Source organism: Dermochelys coriacea, chromosome 4, assembly GCF_009764565.3.
Source record: "Dermochelys coriacea isolate rDerCor1 chromosome 4, rDerCor1.pri.v4, whole genome shotgun sequence".
In the NCBI taxonomy this organism is placed as follows: Eukaryota; Metazoa; Chordata; order Testudines; family Dermochelyidae; genus Dermochelys; species Dermochelys coriacea.
In genome coordinates this window covers 18,923,904-18,949,127 of record NC_050071.1, presented here as the reverse complement: position 1 = coordinate 18,949,127, position 25,224 = coordinate 18,923,904, and the positions used below count along the sequence as shown (strand labels likewise).

The window sequence follows — 25,224 nt, the reverse complement described above, 5'->3', positions numbered from 1 at the left end:
GCCACCTAAATATTATTGTTTGTATAAACAAAATACAGATAACTTGTCTAGTCAATATTTTGTTACGGTATACACTGTTTTTTATGTAGCATTTATGTACTGTGCTTTCAGCCATCTGCATGATCAGATCATGCATTATTGCTTTAGTCCTAGTTTGATTTCTGGGCATTTCAGAAGTAGGAGGGCTGACTGGACATTATCTGAACTGTCATCTCATTCAAGAGGCAAATAGAAGGCAAATAGGAAGTGTACCTTTCATTACAAATATTTTTTATTCACCAAATTAGTAAACTTTTGGATAACAGTCACTCTGAGGCAGAATTCTACAGTGGTTATCCCCAAGAAATGCTGCTCAATTTTGGCTAAATCTGTTGGGAAAAACTTTCTAACTATAAGATTGTTAAGCACTGGAATAGGCTTAAAAGGGAGGTTGTGAAATCTCTGTTCTTGGAGGTTATGAGAACAGGTTAAACAAAAACCTGTCAGAGATGGTCTAGGTGTACTTGGTCCTGCCTCCGAGCAAGGGGCTGGATTGGATGACCTCTTAAGGTCCCTTCCAGGCCTGCATTTTTATGATTCTGTGGTTATCTTTTGTTGATATATAAGCTATTGGGTTTAATTATAACCAAGTTTGAGTTGGACTTTTTTTCAATCTTGTCTTTTTCTAGGAAGACCTGTAGATTTTCTTTGTATACCTTAACTTTTTTCCTGTTGTCCTTTTTCTTCTCTCCTAGAGGGCCAGTACAAAGAATATGTACTAGGCAAAGCTAGATATAATGTACCTAAGGTTCTGGAGGTAAAATAGGAGAGGGAACCACTAAATTTAGTGAATACCTTTGTAATATTTTTTTTCTGAGCTCTAATTTATCTTTCTATTCTAATAAGTATTCTTGAACTGGTAGTTTATGGCCTTCTGGAAATAGGAATCCATTGTAGAGAAAACTGATAAGAAACATTTGAATATTTTAAGCAGACCCGGACCTGAAAATCATCCAATTAATTATGGGCAGTTTGAGGGACAGATGGGGATAGTTCATGCTCTCTATAATGCAAAGAAGAAAATTGTGTGTTTGAATCACTTTCCCTTTTACTTTGAATGTCATCTTAGCCTGTAAGCTCTTTGAGGCAGGAGTCGTATCTTTGTGTTTATACATCAACCTAACATGATGGGCCTGATCTTGACTAGGCCCTCCAGGCATTACTGTAATATAAATTACAACTGCAACAACAAAAAGTTGGTGTTGGCAGCCACAGAATATGACCACACTGTAAGGAATGATTTCTAGGCAAGTTGAAACTCTGTGGAAAATTATTTTTTAAAATTACTCTGGTAAAGTTCAGTTATGGACCCGTTCTGAAATACTGGTCAAAAAATGTTAATATAACACTGTTAAATATATGTGGACTTGTAATCCTTAAGAAATTAAATGCCTGTGAACTCTGACACTTGAGACTTGCAAGTGTTTACTAAAAAGAAAAGGAGTACTTGTGGCACCTTAGAGACTAACAAATCTATTTGAGCATAAGCTTTCGTGAGCTACAGCTCACTTCATCGGATGTGTTTACTGTATAGAAGCAGGACTTTTCCTAGTATGTAGAAAAACGTTATCAGCTAAGGAATTACCCATATCTCTAACCTCAAAAAATCATCCAGGTTTTGAGAGAGCTATTAAACTAGGGAGAAAAGTGCTATATTAATAACATTTACATGATAAAATTGCTAGCCATTTTTAATTTAGGGCTAGTGTACACTACCATGCTATATCGGTACAGCTGTGCTGTTATAGCATGTCTGGTGAAGATGCACTATGCCGACCAAGGGAGTGCTCTCCCATTGGCATAATTACTTAACCTCAATGAGAGGCAGAAGCTATGTTGGCGGGAGAGTGCCTCCCACTGACATGACAGTGTCGACACAGCTTTAAGTTGATGTAACTTAAGTTGCTCAGGGGGATAGCTTTTACACACCCTGAGCAACGTAAGTTACATCGACTTAAGTAGTAGTGTAGACAAGCCCTTAGTCTAATAAGAAATTATCCTGAAATAATGTGTTTTGGGCCTTGGCCATACTAGAGATCCATGTTTTTTAAAAATGGAGGTTGGAGTCGAGCACAGTTTGTGGAAAATACTTTCAAAAGTGGTTTGGACAGCATTCACAACTTCTTGGGAGGGATATGTATTTGAACTAATTTTTAACCTTACCATAGAATTACTGGATTTATCACAAAAAAGAAATATATCGTAGTTTTTATAAACGGGTTGAGGAATCAAAATATTAACAATTTCCTCCACTTTAAAGGCTCACATTCCAAGAAGGCAATGATAGAGCTCTTTTTGAAGATTGTTCTGAAGGCAAAATTAGATATCTAGTTAGATATAAAGTATTAGGAATATTGTGACTTCCAAATAAATTGTTAGCTAGTATTTATGCTTTGTGCACACATTCTACTTGAAGATGCACATACACTATAAATATGCTGTATATTTTTTGTAAATGACTATCAGCCTTTTCAAGAAAAGAAGCCCCACATGAGCAATATTTGCATCTAAATCATTGCCTTCAAAGCATCTGTCCTCTGAACTGCCCTACTGCCCAAACTGCTGAATCTGCAATATTCTTGGATCCAGAAGTATGTTATGTTACTGCTGAGAGTCTCAATGGAATGCAAAGTGATTATGGACTTCTAGACATAAGTGGTTGCGTATGCTTTGAAAGCATCTGTTCTCTAGTGTCGACATGCTGAACCTGCAAAAGTCCTCTTGGATCACAGAAGCTCCACGTAATGTTAATGTTGCTGAGAGGAATTCATTGGAAGAGTGAGAACGTATTGGCTGCTGGCCTGAGTATATCATGGAACAAACTTCCTAATCTTGGGATTTAATTGTTTAAATTGCCTCCAATTCTGTAATAATGAGTTTTCGAAGCCGCCGTTACAGAGGAGAAAAACTGGGTGACAGATGATGAAAATAGATTTTGTCCCAAACCTTTGTCTAAACATTATTTATGGATTGTTTATACTATTCTGTGTATTGCATTCTACTCTGTTAAAGGATGTGAACATTTTTATGAGGAAATATATTTTTGGGGGGATGTATTATCTCTTTTTCTAACGGGAAGTGGTGTTGCAGAACTGGAACATATTATGGAAGTGAAATTCTCTCCAAAAGTCCTGGAAGAATATCTGCTTGTGATTTCAAGAAGAGGAAATCACCTGGCATGTTTAATTGGGAATTTTCTATGTACAAGTTGAATGTTACAATAGTTGATAGAGAAGTTCAGAGCTAATAGTGAATGGGTATAATAAAAGCTCTCTTTCCTCTTGTCCTATAGGCATGCATATCATTCTGTTTCAACTCCTCCTGTGTACCCTCCCAAAAACATAGCTGATTTGAAGCTCCACACAGGAGCCACGTTGCTGCAAAGCTCTGATGCTGTCATCATTCACCCTGGAGCTATGCTTGCCATGTTGGATCTTCTAGCCTCTGTTGGATCAACTGCACAGCCAGAAGTAAGCAAATAAGCTGTAGTCCTTAATGTTGAATCTGAGTAGAGGACTGGATAGTAAAAGGATACAGGTTTCAGAGTAGCAGCCGTGTTAGTCTGTATTCGCAAAAAGAAAAGGAGTACTTGTGGCACCTTAGAGACTAACAAATTTATTAGAGCATAAGCTTTCGTGAGCTGAGCTGTAGCTCACGAAAGCTTATGCTCTAATAAATTTGTTAGTCTCTAAGGTGCCACAAGTACTCCTTTTCTTTTAAAAGGATACAGTGTCTTTTATCTGTATGTTGCTAGTTGAAATTTAGTGTAGGTTTTAGTGAATTAAACGAAGGTATTGATTAAATCAAAGTTAATAGCTGGAGGTAGTTTAGTGCCCCCTAAGATGTGCTAGTTGTAGTCCAGATATCAGAGTAAGTGATTTCATAATTAGACTATATTCATAACTGGCACTAATTGCCATCCTTACCGAAAGAACCGGCAGATATTTCAAGGAAATGGGCACAGACTCTACAATCTTTTAACCTGCTCCTCTCCAACCTACCCATAGAGCTGGTTGCTTCAGGTCAGGGTAAAAGACATTGGAAGGGCAGTGTGAGGAAGCTTGCACAGCTGCTGTCCTTCTGCCCATGTTCTAGTGGTTACGTAAGAGGACTTCAGTCTCCAAAACTGTCAACGTAGCATTTTTACAAGCTCTTTATTTAAAAAAAAAAAAGTGGAAAAAAATCCTTATTAGTAAAAGTAATATGGCTTTTGGTAGAGAGATTATTTTACTCCTGCTTTTTGGTGTAGTACGATTCAGGTAACAGACCAAATGCATGTCTTTTTGTCAATATAACCAAGACTTATGGTATTTTGAGTTTTATTTGTCCTTTTTATTATACTTGCATTTATAAAACTAAGGTAATCAATACACTGGAGTAGAAGGAGCATCATAAATAATTGCTTACATAAAAAATTATTTCACCAGTATAAATCATTTTGATTCTTAGTCCTCTTTTACTTTTTGATTAAATCTCATAAAGTAAAAGTGTTAGCAAGTGTTATGAATTTTTTGCTTTTCTTTCTGAAGCATCAGATACTATATGCTGCTGGAGAGAAGGCAGGACACTAGATTGGATAGACTAGTCATGTAGTCCAGTATGGCAACTTTTTTTTGTCATGTTCCATTAGAAACAGCTACAGTAACTTTAATAGTATAGAAAGTATTAAAACACAATATTTTATACTTGTCTATATTTTTCATTTTACTAAACAGGATTTATGTGATATTGTTAATTATTTTAAACAGATTTCAGTTCAGGTATCTACCCCACAGATCTGTGTTTATCAAAAATGAGCTCCAAAAACTGTCAGGCATGTATAGTTATGACAACATTTTGCTGTTTTTCTTTCTCAAGTTTGGAAGCCTTTTTGTGTTCACAGTTGTAGTAACAAATGTGCTGCATACGACACAAAGTTTATTACAGTGGATGATATGGGAAAGACTGTTTTTGGCAGTAGCTTAGGCTGATAAGGATAAAAGTTTTAAGCGAGTTAAACATATTTCTAAGTCTGCTCACTTCCATTTAAAGTAAAAGTTATTTTCATCAGGTGCATCAGAGCAAATTTCCTTGGCAGAGTTCATATCAATGCATTGTTTAATTTATTTGTCCTGTTTCAAAAAGAAGGGAAACAATACTTAAGTTAAAAGAAAAGGAGTACTTGTGGCACCTTAGAGACTAACAAATTTATTTGAGCATAAGCTTTCGTGAGCTACAGCTCACTTCATCGGATGCATCCGATGAAGTGAGCTGTAGCTCACGAAAGCTTATGCTCAAATAAATTTGTTAGTCTCTAAGGTGCCACAAGTATTCCTTTTCTTTTTGCGAATACAGACTAACACGGCTGCTACTCCAATACTTAAATTAGATTCTCTTTTCTCATTTTTAAAATTGCATTACAGGACATCCTGTGCTAATTATTTCCTTTCTATTGTATGGGTATTTGTATTTATTATATTTTGCAGCATGCATTGGATCTTCAGCTTGCAGTAGCCAACATATTGCAATCCCTGGTGCATACAGAAAGAAACCAGCAAGTCATGTGTGAAGCTGGACTCCATGCACGTCTTCTACAAAGATGTAGTGCAGCTCTTGCTGATGAGGACCATTCATTGCATCCCCCACTCCAGAGGATGTTTGAAAGGCTGGCCTCTCAGGCACTGGAGCCAATGGTGTTGAGGTCAGAGAGATTTTTTTCAGGTCACTGATGTTCACGTTGGGTGGGTCCAATCTGTTAAAAAATTTGGTGTATAGATGATGTTGGCTGGTCAGTTTTAGCAACTTCGATTTCTTAGTAAAGTATTAGAAAAAATAGCTGATGGTTTGTGTTTGATAGTGAACCGGTTGGATATAGCCTTATTTTGCAAAACAGTTTTTTAATATAGGTTGTCTTGCTGCTGTTAATACCTTGGGAATACAGTATTTTTTAAGGTTCAGATTTAAGCTGCCTTTCTCATATTTTTAAATTATACTGTCAAAATAAATGTCCTTACAGCTTCTAGTGTGGCTGGCAGGGAAGAGAAACTTGGTTAAAAATGTGAAAAGAACCAAAAAGAAGTAGCCACTGCATCTGAAGAAGTGGTTTTTTACCCACGAAAGCTTATGCCCAAATAAATCTGTTAGTCTTTAAGGTGCCACCGGACTCCTTGTTGTTTTTACTGCTACAGAAGATTCTTTATAGACTTTCTAAACAGTATAAAGTAACTTAAACTAGATAAGACTTAAACCTTCCATTTTCTTTTGCTCTTTGTTTTAGTTTATGTATGAGGGAGAAAGAGACGCCTGAAAAGAAAGATGTCAAGAAGAAACCTCTCTAGTCTGTGGGGTTTTATTACTGGCTTACTACCATAGTTTAGTGACAGTTTCTGGTCTTAGTGCAAATAGATTTGCTATAGAGTAACGTACATGATTTCTGAGAGAAAAAACACATTGAAAGGCTGATGACCTCGCTTTGGTCATTGACATTTCTTGTTGGTAATAGAATGCACTGTGTTTGCTGCAGCTTAAGGTTAGTTTTTTTTCCTCCTCCATGTTAATGCAGGTGCTCTAGTGCCCCTTTCTAAGGGCTTGTCTACACTTAACAGAGCTGTAGCACTTAGTGAAGACACTACCTATGCTGACAGGAGAGCTTCTCCTGTTGTTGTAGGTACTCCAACTCCCCGAGAAGTGGTAGCAGTGTTGATGGGAGAAGCCCTCCAATTGACATAGCACTGTCAGCACTTGGAGTTGAGTTGGTGTAACTGCGTCATTCAGGGACGGAATTTTCCACACCCCTGAGCAACATAGTTCTACAGACATAAGTTTGTAGTGTAGACCAGTACTAAGCCTGCAATAGAAAAGAGTTTGATATTGTTTGTTCCCTGTTTAATAATAAAAGTATCTTGGATAGACTGAGTAGTGCCTGCAGTATTGAAAACAGTAAGTTACACAGTTAACTAGGTAGCTAGTAATGACGTATGGAACTTTTTCTTGCTGGACTTTTCTAACCCAGATAAACTGGTTTACAGTTTGATTGTTCATTGGTTGTAAGAAAAGGTATGTAGTGTCAGTCCAGTTTTTAGTGGTGTGTATCCACGTCAGAAACTGCAACTTTAGTTGGTATTCTGAGCTGAGGGACCGAGGATTTAAATTGGCCTTAGACTGAACTACGCTCTTATCTGCTTGACGTGATCCCTTTGTCAACATAGAAGCACATTGGTGATAAAATGTGCAGCCCATTTTGTACCTTTCTGGAGAGGAACAAGTGACTTCAGTCTTCAGGGTATAATGAGCTATAATTTCACCAAACAAAGAAAAAAAAAAAAGAAATTTGAGAGAAAAGTCTATTTACTTTAAAGACTAGAATATATGTTTTTAGTACTATATTTTAGCAGTATGGTTATCCAAAAATATATAATGGTTTATTACAAAATATCACATCACAATAACTAGAAATCAAAACATTTTGTGGTAATGAGTGAATTTACCACCACTCTGTCTATTTGTATATGTATATACACATTGTGTATGCAATAGTTAATTAAAAATAGAAATAGTTTTGAATCAAAATATTTTTTCTTGCTGTCAGTATTTGTTTTTGGAATTCATATTTTATTTAAATAGTTTTAATGTTTTCTGTTTTGTGTTTGGTTGCAGACTTCAAAAATGAAAACAAGTAAGCAACTTGCTTTGTATAATTTCTTTGTCTCTCTTAACCAGGGAATTTTTACGTTTGGCAAATCCTTTGAATTGTGGCGCTTGGGACAAAAAGCTGTTGAAACTGTACCGAGTGCACAAACCCAGCTCATTAAGCTATGAACCAGAGATGAGAAGTAAGTGTTCAACATCAGAAATGTGTTTAATTAGTGTTCCTGAGCAAATCTGATTTATATCTAATCAAAATTTATAGGTAAACTTCAAGAAAGACATTAAGACACATAATGAAATAATCTGAGTGATTTGATAGTAACTAAAAAAAAAACAAAAAAAACACCCCACTAAGGGGAAAGAGAGCTATCTAATTATAATTAAAAAGCATTATTTTCACAAAAGGTCTTAGCAACAATACGGGACCTGTCACCACTTAAACTAAACTAACTAGCTAACTAAATCCTGTGAGGACTATATAACTTTAAGGGACACAATCTACTTAACTATCACTCATCTCTGATTTTTAGTCTTACCTTTACAAATCGCATCTAAGATTACAAAAACTCAAAGATAAGAGAAAAGTATTATCAATTTCACATGCATACTTTGTGTATTTGTGACAGCCCTTTGTGTATCATCATCTTTCACTGCTTCTGCTGCAATAATTGTTTAGGCTCCAGCCATGCAATTGGTCCACTAACTCGGATCCCTGAAACAGGTCCTATTGCTTAAGTGGGACTCGGTGGGACTATAAAGATGTGCACTAGCATAACTGCAGGATCAGGGCCACTGTCAGCTTCCTTCTGTCTTTCAAATGGCAAAAAGTGAGAGGGAAAGCACGAGGGGGCGCTGGAAAAACATTTTTTCAAAAATAAAAAATGTGATTTGAAAATCCATAGAAATTGGCAGGGTACATGAAATTAATTGCAGTTCAGTTTTTAAAAACTCATTTAGTTTTTAAATTGGTGGTATATCTTTTTAATAGTTAGGAAGTTGAGGAATATAAATTGTTTACTATTCATTGTCTTTGACATACTAATATAGGACTGGAAGGGACATCTTGACTCATTGAGTCCATTTCTCCCTCCGCTCCCCTCCCTCCATCCCCATTTCAGGCCCTGCATCATATTATCCATTCATAAATGTATCAAGCTCCATTTTAAATGTAGTTAGGTTTTTGCCCCCGCTATTCCTCATGGGAAGCTGTTCCAAAATCTCACTCCTCTGATTGTTAGAGACCTTCTTCTAATTTCCATCTGAAATTTATTCATGGCAAATTTATACCCATTTGTTCTTTTGCCAACATTATCGTTTATCTGAAATAGCTCTTCTCCCTCCCTAATGTTTACCTCTTTGTTGTATTTATAGAAAGCAATCCTATCCCCTCCCAGCCTTCATTTTGGAAGGTGAAACAAACCAAACTCTTTTATTCTCCTCTCAAAAGAGAGGCTGTCCATTCCACTGATCATTCTAGTAGTCTCTCAGCACTGGTTCCAATTTCTATTAATCTTTCTTAAAAGACAGTGACCAGAATTATACACAGTATTCCAGATGATGTTTTATCAGTGCTTTGTAAAATGGCATTTATAACTTCCCTATCTCTGCTGAAAATTATTTATCTGATGAATCCTAGATGATACATGAAATATAACAGAGAATGTTATTTCGTATCAATTCATTCTCAACATAGTCTACATCATTAGCATACTTTAAATTTGTCTTGGGTAGCTTGTGCTAGTCATTGTTGGATGACAGGCACATGCATAATCTAAAAATTTTTGAGACTAACACAGGTAACTCTAGTAGTAGTAAGAACTTCAGTTTGTCATGTTGGTGTAATTTGAAAAACTACTGGTCAGTAATAATTATTGTACACTGTACAGTGAGAAAATGTATTTGACTTATTTTAGCAGTATGTTACTTACTTATTCAGAAGAGACTTCAACAAACTTTGAAAAATACTATCTTTTTATTCACTCCATCTTAAAATAAAATTGCATTTTGTTTTCAGTACCCAAAAGAAACCTGAGTGTATTAGAACAGGAGCATCAGGAAGTCTGTTTCAACAAAATCTGAGAGAAGGAAAGGGGCACTTGGGGCTGAGGCTCTGGACAGGGACTTATGACATCTGTCACATCTGTCACAAACTTTCTGATGACCTTGGGAAAGACATTTAATCTCTTTGTTTAGTTTAGCATCTTTAAAATGATGGTAATGCTACTCACAGAGGAGTTGATAAATATTAAGCACCCATACTGCAGTTAAAGGGGCATGAAAAGTATATAAATAAATGAGGGCCTGAAAAAATGCTTTCTTCTGCCAATATGTTTATTTTTCCTTGGCTTCTATTGTAGGTAGTATGGTCACATCAATGGAGGGTCTGAGTTCTGACAGTGTGTTCAGCTTGCATGAAGATAACCACTACCGCATAAGCAGGAGCTTGCTAAAGCCAGCAGAAGGGAGCACAGTGCCCCTGACGAGGGTGAAGTGTTTGGTCTCCATGACAACCCCACATGATATCAGACTTCACGGATCGTCAGTTACTCCAGCATTTATTGAATTTGACACATCTCTTGAAGGATTTGGGTAAGGTCTTGCCACACTTTCAAATAGTGTATTGCAAAGAATAATATCTTATTCCTTTTTTCTTTCAAAGAAATGTGTGCAATTTTTAATGAGCAGTTTAAAAAACAAAAACAATTGATCTATAGAAAGAACTACATAGTTAATGACGTCAGACAAAGGATACTGAATTCAACTAATGAATTTGAAGCACTTTTTGTTACCTGTGGAAGTGTGAATGCCACTGATAATACTACTTACTTAGATGATCTTTTACATGTGCATGATGGGATCTTTTCAAATAAAGAAGAAACACAAGCATAAACTAGCACAAAGAGTCCAGCTGCCAGGATTCAAATGAAGACTAGGTCCCTAAAATTATCCTTAACTACTCTGAAACCTGGAAGGATTTGGTTGAGTTGTAGAATAGAGAATTATAGGCTAAGTAGAAATAGAACTAAAATTGTTTTGAAGCAGCAACATTTAAAAGGAAATTGAGCCAGTAAGTGCAAATCATTGTAGAACAATTTGATCTCAGTAATCAGAGGTGTGATCCATGTACAGGACTTAACTCCCTCTGTACCCTTTGTTAAGTTACTTAACCTCCTTGACGCCATTTTCCCATCTAGTAAGTGGGACTGTTTGTGAGGATCAGCTAGTGTTTATATAAGTGCTTGGAAGAGTAAGATGTGGTGCTATAATACTCAGCCATTTTCTATTAAAAACATTTCTCCTAGGTTGCTTTTTAAAAGATAGACGCTTAAAATCATTTTTCATATTTGTCCTGTGAAGAACCAGACCCCTTCAAAACCACTATGAATGAATTCAAGTAATTTCTAAGGAAAATATCTATCTTCTGCATTTCTGGTAGACTCCACTTGGCTGGCAGTGAGACCGATGTCAGCTAATTTAGACTTAAAAATACTGCCCGGCAATCTCAGGTCAGACAACTCTGAATGAAACCCTGGATAATTATTCAAAGAAAATCCATTGTCTCAAATTCCTCAGGTGGAATTCTATTTGGGCAGAAGCTTGCCCAGAAGGTTTCTAGTTACATGGACAAGCCGCTCTCAGAAAGGACTAGGGGCTTTCAGACAGGAGGAGTAGCTCCTTTTACCTTCTTGTCAACCAAAAAAAAAAAGTTACCAAAGAAGGAGAACTTGCTTATTTCAGGGGTAATACTTGAATTCAGAAAGCCAGAGGGAAGCTCAGATTGGGGAATGGGTTCTGTCAAGGTTCTTAAAAGCAATCAGGTTCTTAAAAGAAGAATTTTAATTAAAGAAAAGAGAAAAGAATCACCTCTGGAAAATCAGGATGGTAAATACCTTACAGGGTAATCAGATTCAAAACATAGAGAATCCCTCTAGGCAAAACCTTAAGTTACAAAAAGACACGAAAACAGGAATATACATTCCATTCAGCACAGCTATTTTACCAGCCATTAAACAAAAAAAAATCTAAGGCATTTCTAGCTAGATTGCTTGCTAATTTTTACAGGAGTTCTGAGCTGCATTCCTGATCTGTTCCTGGCAAAAGCATCACACAGGCAGACAGACCCTTTGTTTCCCCCTCACTCCAGCTTTGAAAGTATCTTGTCTCCTCATTGGTCATTTTGGTCAGGTGCCAGCGAGGTTATCTTGGTTTCTTAACCCTTTACAGGTGAAGGGGTTTTTCCTGTGGCCAGGAGGAATTTTATAGTTCTGTATACAGAAAGGCGGTTACCCTTCCCTTTATATTTATGACAACAACCATAACATATTAAACCACTGATGGGTCACCTGAAGTTCAAGTGTAAAGGTCAGCATGATGCAGATTCTCTTGCAGGCAGAAGATCACCTAACTTGCACCAAGGCAATCCATATAAAGGGAAACCAGAACACGAAAGCAGACTTGATATGTCAACAGCAGGTGGACAACTTGAAAATGTTTCTGAACCAAGAATTATTCAACTGATAGCCAGAGAGCTACCCTAGCTAGACCTATTTGCATCAAGTCAAAACCCAAACCCAAACATGAAACTACTTTTCCCCAGGTCAGGGAAGCAGAACAGGGATTATTGGAGACAGAGGGCCTGGCTCACAGATGTCCTAATACAGTTTGTCTACACTTTCACTCTCCACCATTAAGAAGAATTTTTCAGAAGGTTAGAAAGGGGAGGAGGTGTGTTGATCATTCTCCTTCACCAAGAATTTGCCAAAGAGACCATGCTACTCAAACCAAGTGGAGCTATTACAGAGGTCTTTGTTCACCTTCCCAGTAGGCAGGATCTCTTATCCCAGGCCTTGCTCCTGCCTCCAGACATAGATTACCTGAACGGAAAAGCTTGGGTACTGGGTATCAAGTTCTGAACAAAATTAGATAGCATCTTTGCTCGCCTCAACATATGCAACTGCTCTGGTACAATTATCTTACTAATATCAAAATGATCACCACCACCAAAGGACAGGTATTCCAGTTTTTCTGTATTCTTCACCAAACTGTTTAGACCTGGCTTAAGACTACCACCCACCTACCATCATATTGCTGGCCTTTAAGATAAGCAGTGTCATAAATGCAGGCTTGGCTTGTTTCTCTCTTAGGTGACCTCATTATATTGCAGGTTTCTTAGGGCAGCATGACAATCTCAACCAACAAGGTAGTTCTGTCTTCCCTTCTTGGGATCTGCCTACATGCTCTCACATACAGTCCTTTTCAACCAGTGGAATCTAATTCCCTGTAATTCCTCTCCATGAAGATGTGCTTCCTGGTAGTAATCACACCAGCAAGAAGAGTGTCATAAATTTCTGTTCTTGAAAGACATGAGCCTTATTCTGTTTTACCTGAGGACACAGTAGCTATTTGGACTCCAAAGTCATTTGTCACTGTAAAGACACTGTAAAGAGGTTAGCCGGGGCTCGTCCCTCTCAGGGGCGGTGGGGGAACCTCACCGCCTCACTACACACTGTTGATGTCTTGGAGGGAATTAGTCCGGCCGTGGGAGTCTCCCTCAGCGGCCCTTGCAGCAACTGAAATAAGCACAGTAAGCCTGGGCCCTAGGTCAGGTCGGGGCAACAATGAGTTCGGCGCTCAGGCCCTCAGGCAGGGGCTGAGCTCTAGCAGTATACACATTAGCAATAAGCTCAGGCCTCTAAAGGCCCTGGGAGAGGGGGAGACTGCCACCTGCCAGTTGGGTGGCAGGGCGGGATGCAGGCCCTCCCACTCCACTGCGTCCCAGCCCAGGGCTCTAGCAGCGGCAGAAGATCCACTGCTGTGTCAGTGGGGATCCTGGCCGCAACACACTGACACGGGCTCTGTCAGTGCTGCAGCCAAACTAGGGTTGGCTGCCCCCAGGCTACTTCCACACTCCCCCTCGGGTGGTACCTAGGTCACGGTGGTGTTTTCCAGGGGGTCCAGCACTATGGGATCCTCGGGGTAGGTGGCGAGAGGCAGGCCCGGCAACTCCTCCAGGTAGCTGGCATGGGGCAGGCCCGGCAACTCCTCCGGGTAGCTGGTGAGGGGAAGGTTGGGCCAGTCCTTGCGTGCACCTTGGGCAACGGGGCTTCTCAATTGTGGGCTAGGCCGGAGGTGTCTGGCCTCCCCGGCAACTGGCTCTCCAATCAGCTCTGAGGTCAAGCCTTTATACTTCCTGGCACCGCCTGACCCTCTGAGGGGCGGGCCCAGAGCTCCCTAGCTCCACCCACTGGCTCATCCCTCTCCAGGACGGCGGGGGACCACACCACCTCACTACAGTCACCAAAATGTATAAACTCTTCCTTATTTCAGAGGTAATCAGTCGTCCCTCAGTTTGCCCAAGGCCTCAACAATTGAAAGAAGAAACACAGCACATGCTAGATGTGGAAAGAGCGGTGGAAATACATCTTGTCAAAACTAGCCAGTCTAGGAAAACACTTTATTCCTTTCGTACCATCCTAAATACATGGGCCTGAAGGTATATAAATCCTCCACAGCTCGTTAGCCAGATTCATCTCTAAAGCATACTTATCTGTAGATAAAATGATTACTTTAAAGGGTCAGGGAACACTCAACACATTGCGTAGTGGCATCCTGAGAAATGTTGTCAGCCACCACAGAGGAAATCTGTAAAACTGCGGTCTGTTCGTCCATTAACACTTCTTTTTAAAGCACTATAGACTTAACTTTCGCTTCCCTACAGAAGTATGCTTTGGCACAAAGGTGCTCAGGTATCTTCCATATACAGTGTAAGTTGTTTAGGTAGATATAGTGGAATATAACAAAATAAGAGTGTTGAAGGTGTTTTTATTAAATCTAATAAGAATTTAGGGTGAGATCCTGAATCCCTCTGATTCTTTAGCTGACACAGCTCCCAATACAAATTACCAGTCCTGAAGGCTGTGGGGAGTTATGACTGACTGCAGTATCTTCCAGTGGCCAATGGACAGAGGCCCTAGAGCTTCATAGATCAGTGTCAACTGTCTCTGGTATTTACAGTAAGACAGACACTGACAAAATATCTTGAGGAGAGTTTCCTCTGGAAAGAAAATTAAGGGGGAATTGCTTTTTTTGTATTCTCTATGTAAGCAAGTGAATTCAGATACGGTGTGGACCTGTTACAGCACCTTTTTCCAGGTTAGATTTTGTTTACATATAAAGTAGAGATTGGAAAATTGCATTGATATTTGGCTGTCACAAACACTAATGTAGAGATCTTTTATTTGTTTTAACAGCTGTCTATTCTTGCCAAGTTTGGCTCCCCACAATGCACCTACAAATAATGCTGTCACAACAGGTCTTGTTGATGGTGCTGTAGTTAGTGGAATTGGAACTGGTAAGTACATACAGCTGTTTACAATATTATATATTAATGACTGTACTATTTAGGACTGCTGTATTGCTCTGTTTATCACAAAGTGATAGCAGAATGTATGTGCCCCTCTCAAATAGTCTAAAGCTCTTCTTATATCTTATTTATACACCTTTCTATTGCTTTCTACTGCATCAGCAAAAAGAAATAGAAAATGTAGAAAAGTTTTACAGTGGAAGATTTTTCAGCAGAAGGTTGAATTGTGTAAAAGGAATGTATGTGATACAAATGTACTGTTTTGTGTGTGTGTGTGTGTTTGTGTGTATCTATATCTATCTATCTATATATATATATATCTCTGAACACGACATAGTCAAATTTATTCCTTCAGAAGACATGTTAAGAGAATATTAAGATTGCAGTGTTAAACAGCCAAAACTCAGGAAGTGCTATAATTTAGCTCACGCATACAAACCTAATTGTTTATGCAATAATCATTGTTGCATCGTCACAATACTGTTGTTTATTCAGGATCCCAGCCTCCCTCAGTGCATAGAATAAATGGTACTGAAATAAAACAGATGTTAAAACATGTATTATTTTGATCTTCCCTTTTTAAGGAGTAGACCTCTGTCACATGTGAGCCCTGATTCAATTTTCATTGTAGTCAATGGAAAGACTCCTATTGACTTCAGTGGCAGTTAGCGCAGGCCTTCATTGTACGGTTGGTACACTTACAACTCAATTCTGCTGTGCTGCATCGCTTAAATGAGTTAGTTCATTGACTTCATTTCACTAGATGTACTACAATCTTCGCTATTGTAATTACAGAGTTAGCCCAGAATGGGAAACAGATTCATAGGACTCCTGTCTTAGTCATTAGGTACCCCTAACATTCACTGACAGAATACTGTCCAACCTGAATGAATCAAGAATCCTGTGGCGATAACTGCATGTGACAAAGTTAAGAATCCACATCTATAATATAGAACTGTTCAGCAGACAGCACTTAAATTCTCTTGTATTCCCTGATTAAAGGACTTGCTTTAGAGAACTGCCTCATTCAATGTGAACTTTAAGAGATTAAATGAAATGAGGTAAAGCTCAGACAGATAGGCCCTTTGAGGCATGAGTCACCAAGTTCCATACACAGTCAAGCACACTACAGCCTTTTCCTTTTAGAATTTTTTTTTGTACAGCAGTCTCATAATTAAAAGTTTCCCACCTGTGGATGAATTGTAACTTTTTTTGTAATTACAGCCCTGTCAAATCAAAACAAAGTTCACTGTGACACTGAAAGTGCCTAAGGACTATGAGCCTGTCAAATTTCAATTATTTTTTCCAATGAACTGACACTTGAGTGTTGGGGGGAGGGGTTTTTTATAAACTGGAAAGGTGAGCTCTTTTCCTTTCCTTATTCTCAAAAATAGCTAGCACACTGTGTGTGTGTGTGTGTGTGTGTGTGTGTGTGTGTGTTTTACCCTCAGCCAGAGAGCAGTCTTGTAAAATGTCAGCCCAGAAAGCGAAAGCTTATAAGCAACTGCAGAAAGGAACTTCAGAATGGAAATACTTGTGCAACCTTAACTATTGCTGCTACAACTATAATCAAATTTTGTTTTTTTTGTTTTAGGGGAAAGGTTTTTTCCTCCACCATCTGGTTTAAGCTATTCAACTTGGTTTTGCATTGAGCATTTTAGCACACCTCCTAATAACCATCCAGTCAGACTATTTACTGTTGTGCGACGAGCAAACTCTTCAGAGCAGCACTATGTATGCCTTGCCATTATCCTCTCAGCAAAAGACCGATCACTAATTGTTTCAACTAAAGAAGAACTGCTTCAAAACTATGGTAAGAGGTGTGCTGTATTCTCATATTTTTGATAGTATTATGGAGGTATGAGAATAGTTAACTTGATGTCTAGCTATTGCAGCTGATGGAATTTTCACTGAAATATGCCTTCCTCTAAATGACTTCTGCAACAAATGAAATGCAAAGCATACTTCTGTTTCTCTGTGAATTTTTAAGGGTATCTTTGAGAAGTTGGTGTGTGCATGTAAATAAAATGTCCACCAACTTCGGGGCTACAGATTTCAGGGAGGAGAACCTCACCATTTTTCAAAGTCTTTCTGCTCCTAAATTAACTAATATGTTCTCTTCAGACTTCGTGCTGTGGGTCAGAAACACAAACCTTACTACCATTACTCTAAAAAAGCTAACGACATACAAAGGTTATATATTAAAAAAAGAAAAGGAGTACTTGTGGCACCTTAGAGACTAACAAATTTATTTGAGCATAAGCTTTCGTGAGCTACAGCTCACTTCATCGGATGCATTTGGTGGAAAATACAGTGGGGAGATTTATAAACACAGAGAACATGAAACAATGGGTGTTACCATACACACTGTAACGGGAGTGGTCAAGTAAGGTGAGCTATTACCAGCAGCAGAGTGGGGGGGGAAGGGGGAGGAACCTTTCATCTTAGCACATTTTGGCTATGCCAATGCTTTCTGGCCATTTGGAAGAGATCAACCATTTACCTCCAGTCTTAATGTTATAGTCATTCTACAGAAGTGCCTGCAGAGGGCATGTGGCCTCATGCACTGTCAGTGACTGGGGGTGTAAGGCTAATGATAGGCATCTGAATAATTAGAGTTAGCTGTCTGTATTGATACTCTTCAGAACTTGTAAAAAGTAGCATTATTAGATATGGAAGCTGCTATTATATTTTCCTCTAATTTTAACAATCTTAAACCAAGTGTAAGGGAATAGCAAAGATCTAAAGATTCTTGAAAGAAAGTTTTCAACCTAATTTCAAACTTAATTTACATGAAAACTAGAAATTACCTTAAGTAAGAAGATTAAATGAATGTTAATGTAGAATTCTTTAGAATTTATATGCAGATTGAGTCAATAATGCTTGTAAATTCCTAGTCTTCTAGAAGAGATGATTAAACTTAAAGGGGACAACTTTCAAGGCTGTAAATGTGTAGTAGAGGTTAATGGTTCAAAAGTAGGTTAAAAGGTATCCTTTTAGCATTGAACTCAGATGCTATGAAAGGGTTGATTATTTTCAGGTAGGTCTAACGATGTTATTGTCTTTTAAATGGGCTTGAAACAATATGAACAGGTAATCCAGACTCTGGACCCAAAGTAAATTCAGGTAGTTACTAAGAACTTGTATTATTCCCATTGGAGCTGCATGCATTAAGAACTTTCATGATCTGAATGACTTGTAGAAAGTTGAGCAGATCATACTTTGTAGTATTTCTTTTTTACATTAATTTCATATTCATATTGTTACAAATGTCAGAAGTTCAAGAAATAAAAATGAAAAACTTAATAACCATAACACAGTGGGTTCTAAAATTCTTCAATCGCACAAGTATTGTTATACCTCTGTTTGTGAGACTGTAGACTCTTCTTCTTGCTGGAGAAATATATCTTGATAAATTTGTATAATTGCTTTTGCCTACCTGTAAGCTAAACTTGAACATTTCAAGCTTCAAGTGGTATGTTTCTCACTTTTCCAAGAAGTTCTGGATTTGAAAAGGCATTTTCAGGAAAGACCTGAAGCTTTTTGACAAGTTACAAACGCTGTTTTTAAATTGGCTGGGAAAATCTGCTCTGGTAAAGGGTCACCCTACCATTTTCTGATGACTGGCTAATTGGTGTTGTAAAGTATGAAGGAAATAAGTACCTAAGACTGATATAACAAGCCTGCCAGAGGTTCGAGTTTTGAAAGTGGTGAAGGTATTTTGAATCAAACTGTTTACTTGAGGATTCTTTTCGTAATCAAGAATTGTGTACCCCTTAAGTGTTTGGCTTGTGAGAAACAAGTTTGAAAAAGATGATGTGTAAGTTCTGGGTCACCTGGTTTTGTCCTTCTTTTTCTTGAAATCTATAAGGAAATCAGAGTTTTCCCCAGATGCTGTCACTAAGGTGAGAAGTGAGTGGGTTCTTGCCTGAATAGACAAAGATGAAAGAAGGCTGAGAGAACTCAGTTTCTATTAAGTTGTTCCCTGGTAGATGAATCTTGAAGGTTTTTCCCCCCTCTAGGTCTAAAATAGAGCTTGAAGCAGTGACTGCATAAGAAGCTAGTGTAATTGGGTCTTGGGAATTGTTCATGCCTTCCAAAATTAAATTTATAATGCTTGTTACACAAAATGAGCAATGTTACAGTTAAAGTAAAGCACATTCAATGTTTTGAAAATGAAATCAGCAGTTCTTTTTGAAAAGTTAAGAACTAGGAAAGAGCGCAGTATAGTTCTAGTCCTGCTAAAACACTAAATTGCAGTATTAATTTTGGCAAATTACTTTAAATTCACTGACTCCCCAGATATAAATTGGGGATAAGTCTCATCTATGTTACACAGATACTTTGAAGATTGATTACATAATATTTGTATGGAATTTTAAGTAATTTATTTAATAGTTTTAAATAAAATTGATACAACTAACTTATTGTTTTCATATATACTTGGCAAATTTGCATTGAAAAAGTCTCCGATTTTAAGACAATTTCCAGATTGAAGCAAAAACTATTCAGGAAATTTTTCCAAATTTTGTACTTTTCCAGTGACCTTAATGTTCTGATTTATACTATTTTCTTTCTGAATCTCATGAAAGATTAATGAACTGTTATTTCAAGGTTTCTCAAAATTGAGGACTTAGGAATTAGCACTTCCTTTTTCTTCTCTACAGTAGTTGAAAAGAAAAAAAAAAAAACTCACCAAAACATTATCAACATTTCTGAGAGAACCAATATCACAGGTCAAAGTTCCCTATGACTTTATGAAAACTCCTCATCTGTGTCCCACCTTTCTATGTCTTGGTCACTAGTTAATCCATCTCTTATAAAGGCTTTAATGATGGTCCTTCTTAATAAATTTTCATAAGATTAATTAGAGTGGGATTTTCAAAATGGCTTTTCTACATCTCTTCCCACTAAAGTCAGTGGTAAAACTCCTCTTGACTTCAGTGGGATTTGAACTGGGACAATGTTGAGCAATTTTGAAAATTCCACCCTTAGTACTCTTACAGAATGTACTAGAGTCTTGATAGTACATCATTTTGTGTCATTTATGTTCTTCCACAATGAAAGTGAAGAAAAATATTGCTGCAGGGAGATAGGGCTTCAAGTTACTATTTCAAAGCAGGTAGGAACAATAAGAGAAATGAGGTCAAAAAAATTAATCAATGCCCTTAGGATTTTCTTGGATAAAAAGTAAAGAAACATAAGTGCAGAAACTGTTAAAACTAATAATGCTATACCAATTTCTCTTTCTGCAACTCTGTAAGGGAATTTATACTATCAGACTCTGAAAATACATGCTCAAAGTAAACTTGAAAAATTCTGTGTTCACTCTTTCCATTTTAATTGAAAGTAAAGGAATATTTGATGATTTACTCAGAGCATGTAACTTTTTATTGGGTTTTGGTTGCCTTGAAATATATTTGCTTTCTGAAATGTCAACCTTAATTTATTGATTTATAGTATTTTAATGTAAAGTCTAAAGAAATAGAGGCGTAGACTGTAATGATAGCCACCATTTCCTATTAATATTCCTTTCTCTTTAGTTGATGACTTCAGTGAAGAATCATCCTTCTATGAGATTCTTCCTTGTTGTGCTCGATTTCGCTGTGGTGACCTCTTAGTGGAAGGCCAGTGGCATCATCTCGTTCTGGTGATGAGTAAAGGCATGCTGAAAAACAGTACAGCTGCACTTTACATTGATGGACTGCTTGTTAATACTGTGAAGGTGGAGTAAAAACTAAAAACTTTACATTTTAACTTGTGTTGTTCCAGTAGGCTTATATATTTTCTTTTACATTATACTGATGTATTTTACTTATGCCCATCGTGATGGAGCATCATTGCTTCCAAATAGAGAAGACTTTTTCTGAGTTCCCTGCATCATTCCTTACACACACCATCTGTAACAAATGAAGCAGGGGTTCTACAAACATCCTCCTTCATTACTCAATCTTGATTCAGTCCTGCTATTATTAAAAGGAAAGAGGTAAAAAGCAAAATCTATTATGTGCTTTGTAACAACAATGGGGGCCATCATTCATTATTGATAGGATTTGAATCCTGAACCTTCAGAACTGCAGCATAGCTTAAACTATTGGACTAACTACATTAGACAGCAGAAGGCTGTTACCACAGGGAGGGAGTGGGTTGTTGAGGCTACATCCTGGGTCTGAAGTTTAATAGGGGGAGCTTGGCCCACTCTTGCCTTTCCTTCTGGGAGACTTTGCCCATGTGGTATCTTCAGCGGTGGGAATGACTCAGTGGGGGCCATACATTGGGTTCAGGATGTGGTGTATTCGGGAGGAGCCTGGCCTGGCTGTCTTTCCAGTTATAATGGAAAGCATTAGGCAATCTAAATAAAAGGATTGCAATAAGCACTCCTTATATTATTTTTTTTATTGAGGGGTGAGGAATGCTTAATTGTACAGGTCAGGAATTTGATACCCAAGTGAGTAAACTATGAAGCCTAAGACAGAGTAGCAAATATCAGTGAGGGTTTGATCCTGCAAGGTGTACTAAAAGTTCTTCACTTCGCACTGAAGTCATTGGGACTGGAGGGAACTCAGCACTGGGCAGGATTGGGCCTTAAGGGAACTGGATCAGTGTTGAGGAAAAGATGACATTCCTTCTAATAGACCTAAAACACTACAGGTGAAGCAATGTTTTAACTATAAACATATGTCTGGCATTCTGTAGTAATCCTGCAAAATGAGGAATATAATAGTTTTGATGAGCCTCAGTATTTCATACAAATTATTACCCTTTTTTAATCTGATGACTTGTCTATGTTCGTGTAAGCGTAACCCACATTTCTGATTTAGGATGGTTTTTTCCAGCTGTATGAATCTAGTTAATTTGTGTAAAATAAAAGATGGCAGTTTTTGTTTTGTTTAAGTAAGGGAGAGCTTAGTTGTACGGCACTAGAACAAATCTCTTGTTTAGATTCTTCCGTGAAGTGAGAGATCAACATTTCAGCTTCTTTAAACCTTCCAGATTGGATTTATATGAATGCTATAATGTGAAGCAAAATATTCCTGATACAAAATTTGAAAGAAACGGAATTGAAAGAGCTCTCTATCATGTTACTGAAAAGAGAAAATGTGCAAAAAAGCTTTGGAAACACTGTAAAAGGGCAGTCTTCCAAAAATGCTTTTCTTTCTCAGAGCCTGGTGAAACTTCCAGTTTATAATTGTAGACGTATGTTTGTGTGCTACAGAATCTGTTTATCTTCTAAGCAGTTCTATTTTCCTTAAATGTAAATGCCAGAGTTTTGCATGAAGCTACAATGATGAATTTGAGCAGGAAATTGGTTGATAATGGCAGTCCTTACTTTAAGGATTTTATGTAAAGACCTCAAGGGTCTATAGCAAATTGTAGCATTAAATTTCATTTAGTATACAAATTTGGAGACCATTGTTTCAGACTTTGTTCCATATATTTAAAAAAAACCTTTGTACTATATATTGGGAAGTGCCTGTTTAGTGGTTGCACTTACTGTATATGGGGCAGTGGTTTATTCCTTAGATCAGAAAGACAAACTTGGTTCTGTTTCCCTGTCACTGGAATGAAATAACCTTGCTGCTTTGTGCATCAGCATGATCAGTGGTGTGGACTAACCTTGCTGTTCTCTTTAATTTTTAAAGAATAAGTGCAGGGATCACTAGAGAATAAAATGTGGCTATATCAGAAATATTAACTGTAGCTGTAATTTTGTGTTCTAGTGATTTAGTCTGGCCTGTTATGCTTTTGTTGTTTGTTTTTCTGTTTTTTAGAATATAGGTACGAAGATAAAATGGCGATGAGAGTGATAAAAGAGCCAGTAAATAAAACAATGAATCTAGAGTAATTTCTCTATCAGTGTGTAACAACTTCAAAATAAGCCAAATGTTAGGAGTTATTTGTGTTCTTTAAAACTCTTTTAGAAAGAGCTTGGTTTTGGGACAGATCATGGGAACTATGGGGGGGAAGGGGGTGCTGCAGCACCCCCAGGTTTTACGCAGGGCTCAGCTCCCGCCGGTCCCAAGGCTCTGCTCCCACCAGCTCCTCACCCGGGACTCCACGCCTGCCCCCAGCTGTGGTCCCAGCCTTGGCCCCCTTACCCCTGTCTGCATCCCCCCCTCCTGGAGCCACAGCCGTGCTCCCAGGCCCAGTTCTAGGGGGTGGGAGAGGGCATGCGGATAGAGGTAACGGGGGGGAGCAAGGTAAAAAGAGGCCTTTGCAGTTTCACTGGCTTTCAGCACCCCCACTATGAAAAGTGTTCCAGGGCCACCAAGCACGGCTCTGCCACAAAGTCAGTAATCTTGTGCAAGTTACTTAACTTCTGTGTTTCAGTTTCCCTTTAGCAGCATAGGCAAAATTATCTAACAAGGATTAACTAGTTAATGTTTTACATATATATTTGAACACATGAAACACTTCACAATTTTCAAGTTATTTACTTGCTTTTTGTGATAGCTTTGTACTCCTCCTAACAGCTTTGTCATTTGTTTCTCTTTTACAGCTTCACTATGTTCACAGTAGCCCAGGCGGGTCAGGTTCTGCTAATCCACCAGTAGTCAGCACAGTTTATGCCTATACTGGCACACCACCTGCCCAACGCCAGATCTCCTCCCTGGTTTGGCGTCTGGGACCAACACATTTCGTAGAGGAAGTCTTGCCTCTTTCAAGTGTTAGCACCATTTATGAGCTGGGACCAAATTATGTTGGAAGCTTTCAAGCAGTGTACATCTCATGTAAGTACAAATACATTTGTTGTAAATGATTTTAGGGAGGATTATCTTTTTGGATCTTTTTTAATTCCAAATCTACCCTATGAACAATGGAAGCCCCCCATTTACTTACTGTTTGAGAAAGGTGAGGGCCCAGCAACTCATAGGAAAAGATGTTACTATGAACCAAACTCTTAAGAGCTCAGAATTACCTCCATAATTATTGTTTTAACATATGGACTGTGAATAAATTATTGGTCTCCAGCATCAATATAGAATATCATAATTCTTTTAATTGATCCACTGATTTAAACAAAGCTATATTGAAATGTAATTGCTTATAGTGCCTAAACATAGTTCAATGGAGAATAAAATTACACGGGACAAAATGTAGTGCATACAAAATTATTAAGGGTTTATTGCAAACAAAGGAGAGTAATGGTTACATTGGTATTGTAACCATTTTTTGAGAGTTCTTTTTGGAAATAGAATGTGGTGATGGTGTGGTGATCAGGAAAAATGGTCACTTGATTTCAGAAACGTGTTGAATAGCTCTGTCTGGAACAGCTCAGACAGTGTGTTCCTCCTCATTTGCTCTGACAGGATGATGAACAGCCATCATTCAGGATTTTCCTACTTTGTGAGCTCCCTCTTTTGCCTCTGCATTCAGATTCCTACCTCACTGAAAGCAACATGCAGGAAGGAAATTTCCATGGCTACCTCTAATAGTCACAGAACTCTCAAGGACAAAAGGCTAAAGAAAAAATGAAAAACCAAAAGAAAAAAATCAAGTGTGCTGCTTCTTAAAGTAGTTTTTTCCTACAGGGACACTAACATTTTTCTGCTGACACTGAGAAAAACCTCCATTATCTCAGAGGAGTAAGGCAGTGGGTGAAATGAGCTGTGACAGACAAAACTAACCACAGAGCTTTCCTGAAGGACGAAAGAATCTCTTATGTGATCCCAAAGGCTGTCCCAAAAGTTGGAACAGAGACAGCATTTGAAGTGGTGTGTGGAGCTGAGGACAAAACTCAGTCAAAGAGGAAAGAAGCTCATCTTAGAGGCTTTCCAACCAGTTCCAAAGATTTGAGGAATCCTTGTTATAGACCTGTTCATAACAGAATTCAGTGTCAAGTGCTCCTTTTTCTGGCAGCAGGTATCCAGACCCAATAACTCTAGCTCTGGACCCATTTGCTACTCCATTAATCTTTTCTCTAGATTACAGTCCTCCTGCTCATGTGGTGAGTCCTAAAGAAAACTGCTCAGCACAAGACTTCTTAAAACCTAATTGCCAAAAGTGACCAAGGCAGGGTTGGCACATGGACCTGCTGGTGCAAGAAGTAAAGATCCCTATGCCCTTATGCAAAGACCTAATTCAGTAGGGTCCAATGATGACTCAGACCCAGGACTCCTGAGTCTCTTCTCCTGACTCACTGAAGCTAAGCTTCTTCATTGGGGTGTTTTAAGTTGAACTGCACCCATGTAAAA

At 38.2% G+C, this 25,224-nt stretch overlaps 1 protein-coding gene across 7 annotated transcripts in view; it reads left to right on the top strand.

Moving 5' to 3' along the window:
* Positions 1–25,224, top strand: part of WDFY3 (WD repeat and FYVE domain containing 3) — a 290,091-nt gene that overhangs the window by 151,331 nt on the left and 113,536 nt on the right. For all 7 annotated transcript variants that reach the window (XM_043514073.1, XM_043514074.1, XM_043514078.1 and 4 more), the window contains 8 exons: positions 3,332–3,509; positions 5,505–5,719; positions 7,738–7,850; positions 10,023–10,254; positions 14,916–15,016; positions 16,623–16,841; positions 20,572–20,753; positions 23,529–23,760. In XM_043514073.1, coding sequence (XP_043370008.1) covers positions 3,332–3,509; positions 5,505–5,719; positions 7,738–7,850; positions 10,023–10,254; positions 14,916–15,016; positions 16,623–16,841; positions 20,572–20,753; positions 23,529–23,760 — 1,472 coding nt within the window. The remainder of the gene's footprint in view (positions 1–3,331; positions 3,510–5,504; positions 5,720–7,737; positions 7,851–10,022; positions 10,255–14,915; positions 15,017–16,622; positions 16,842–20,571; positions 20,754–23,528; positions 23,761–25,224) is intronic.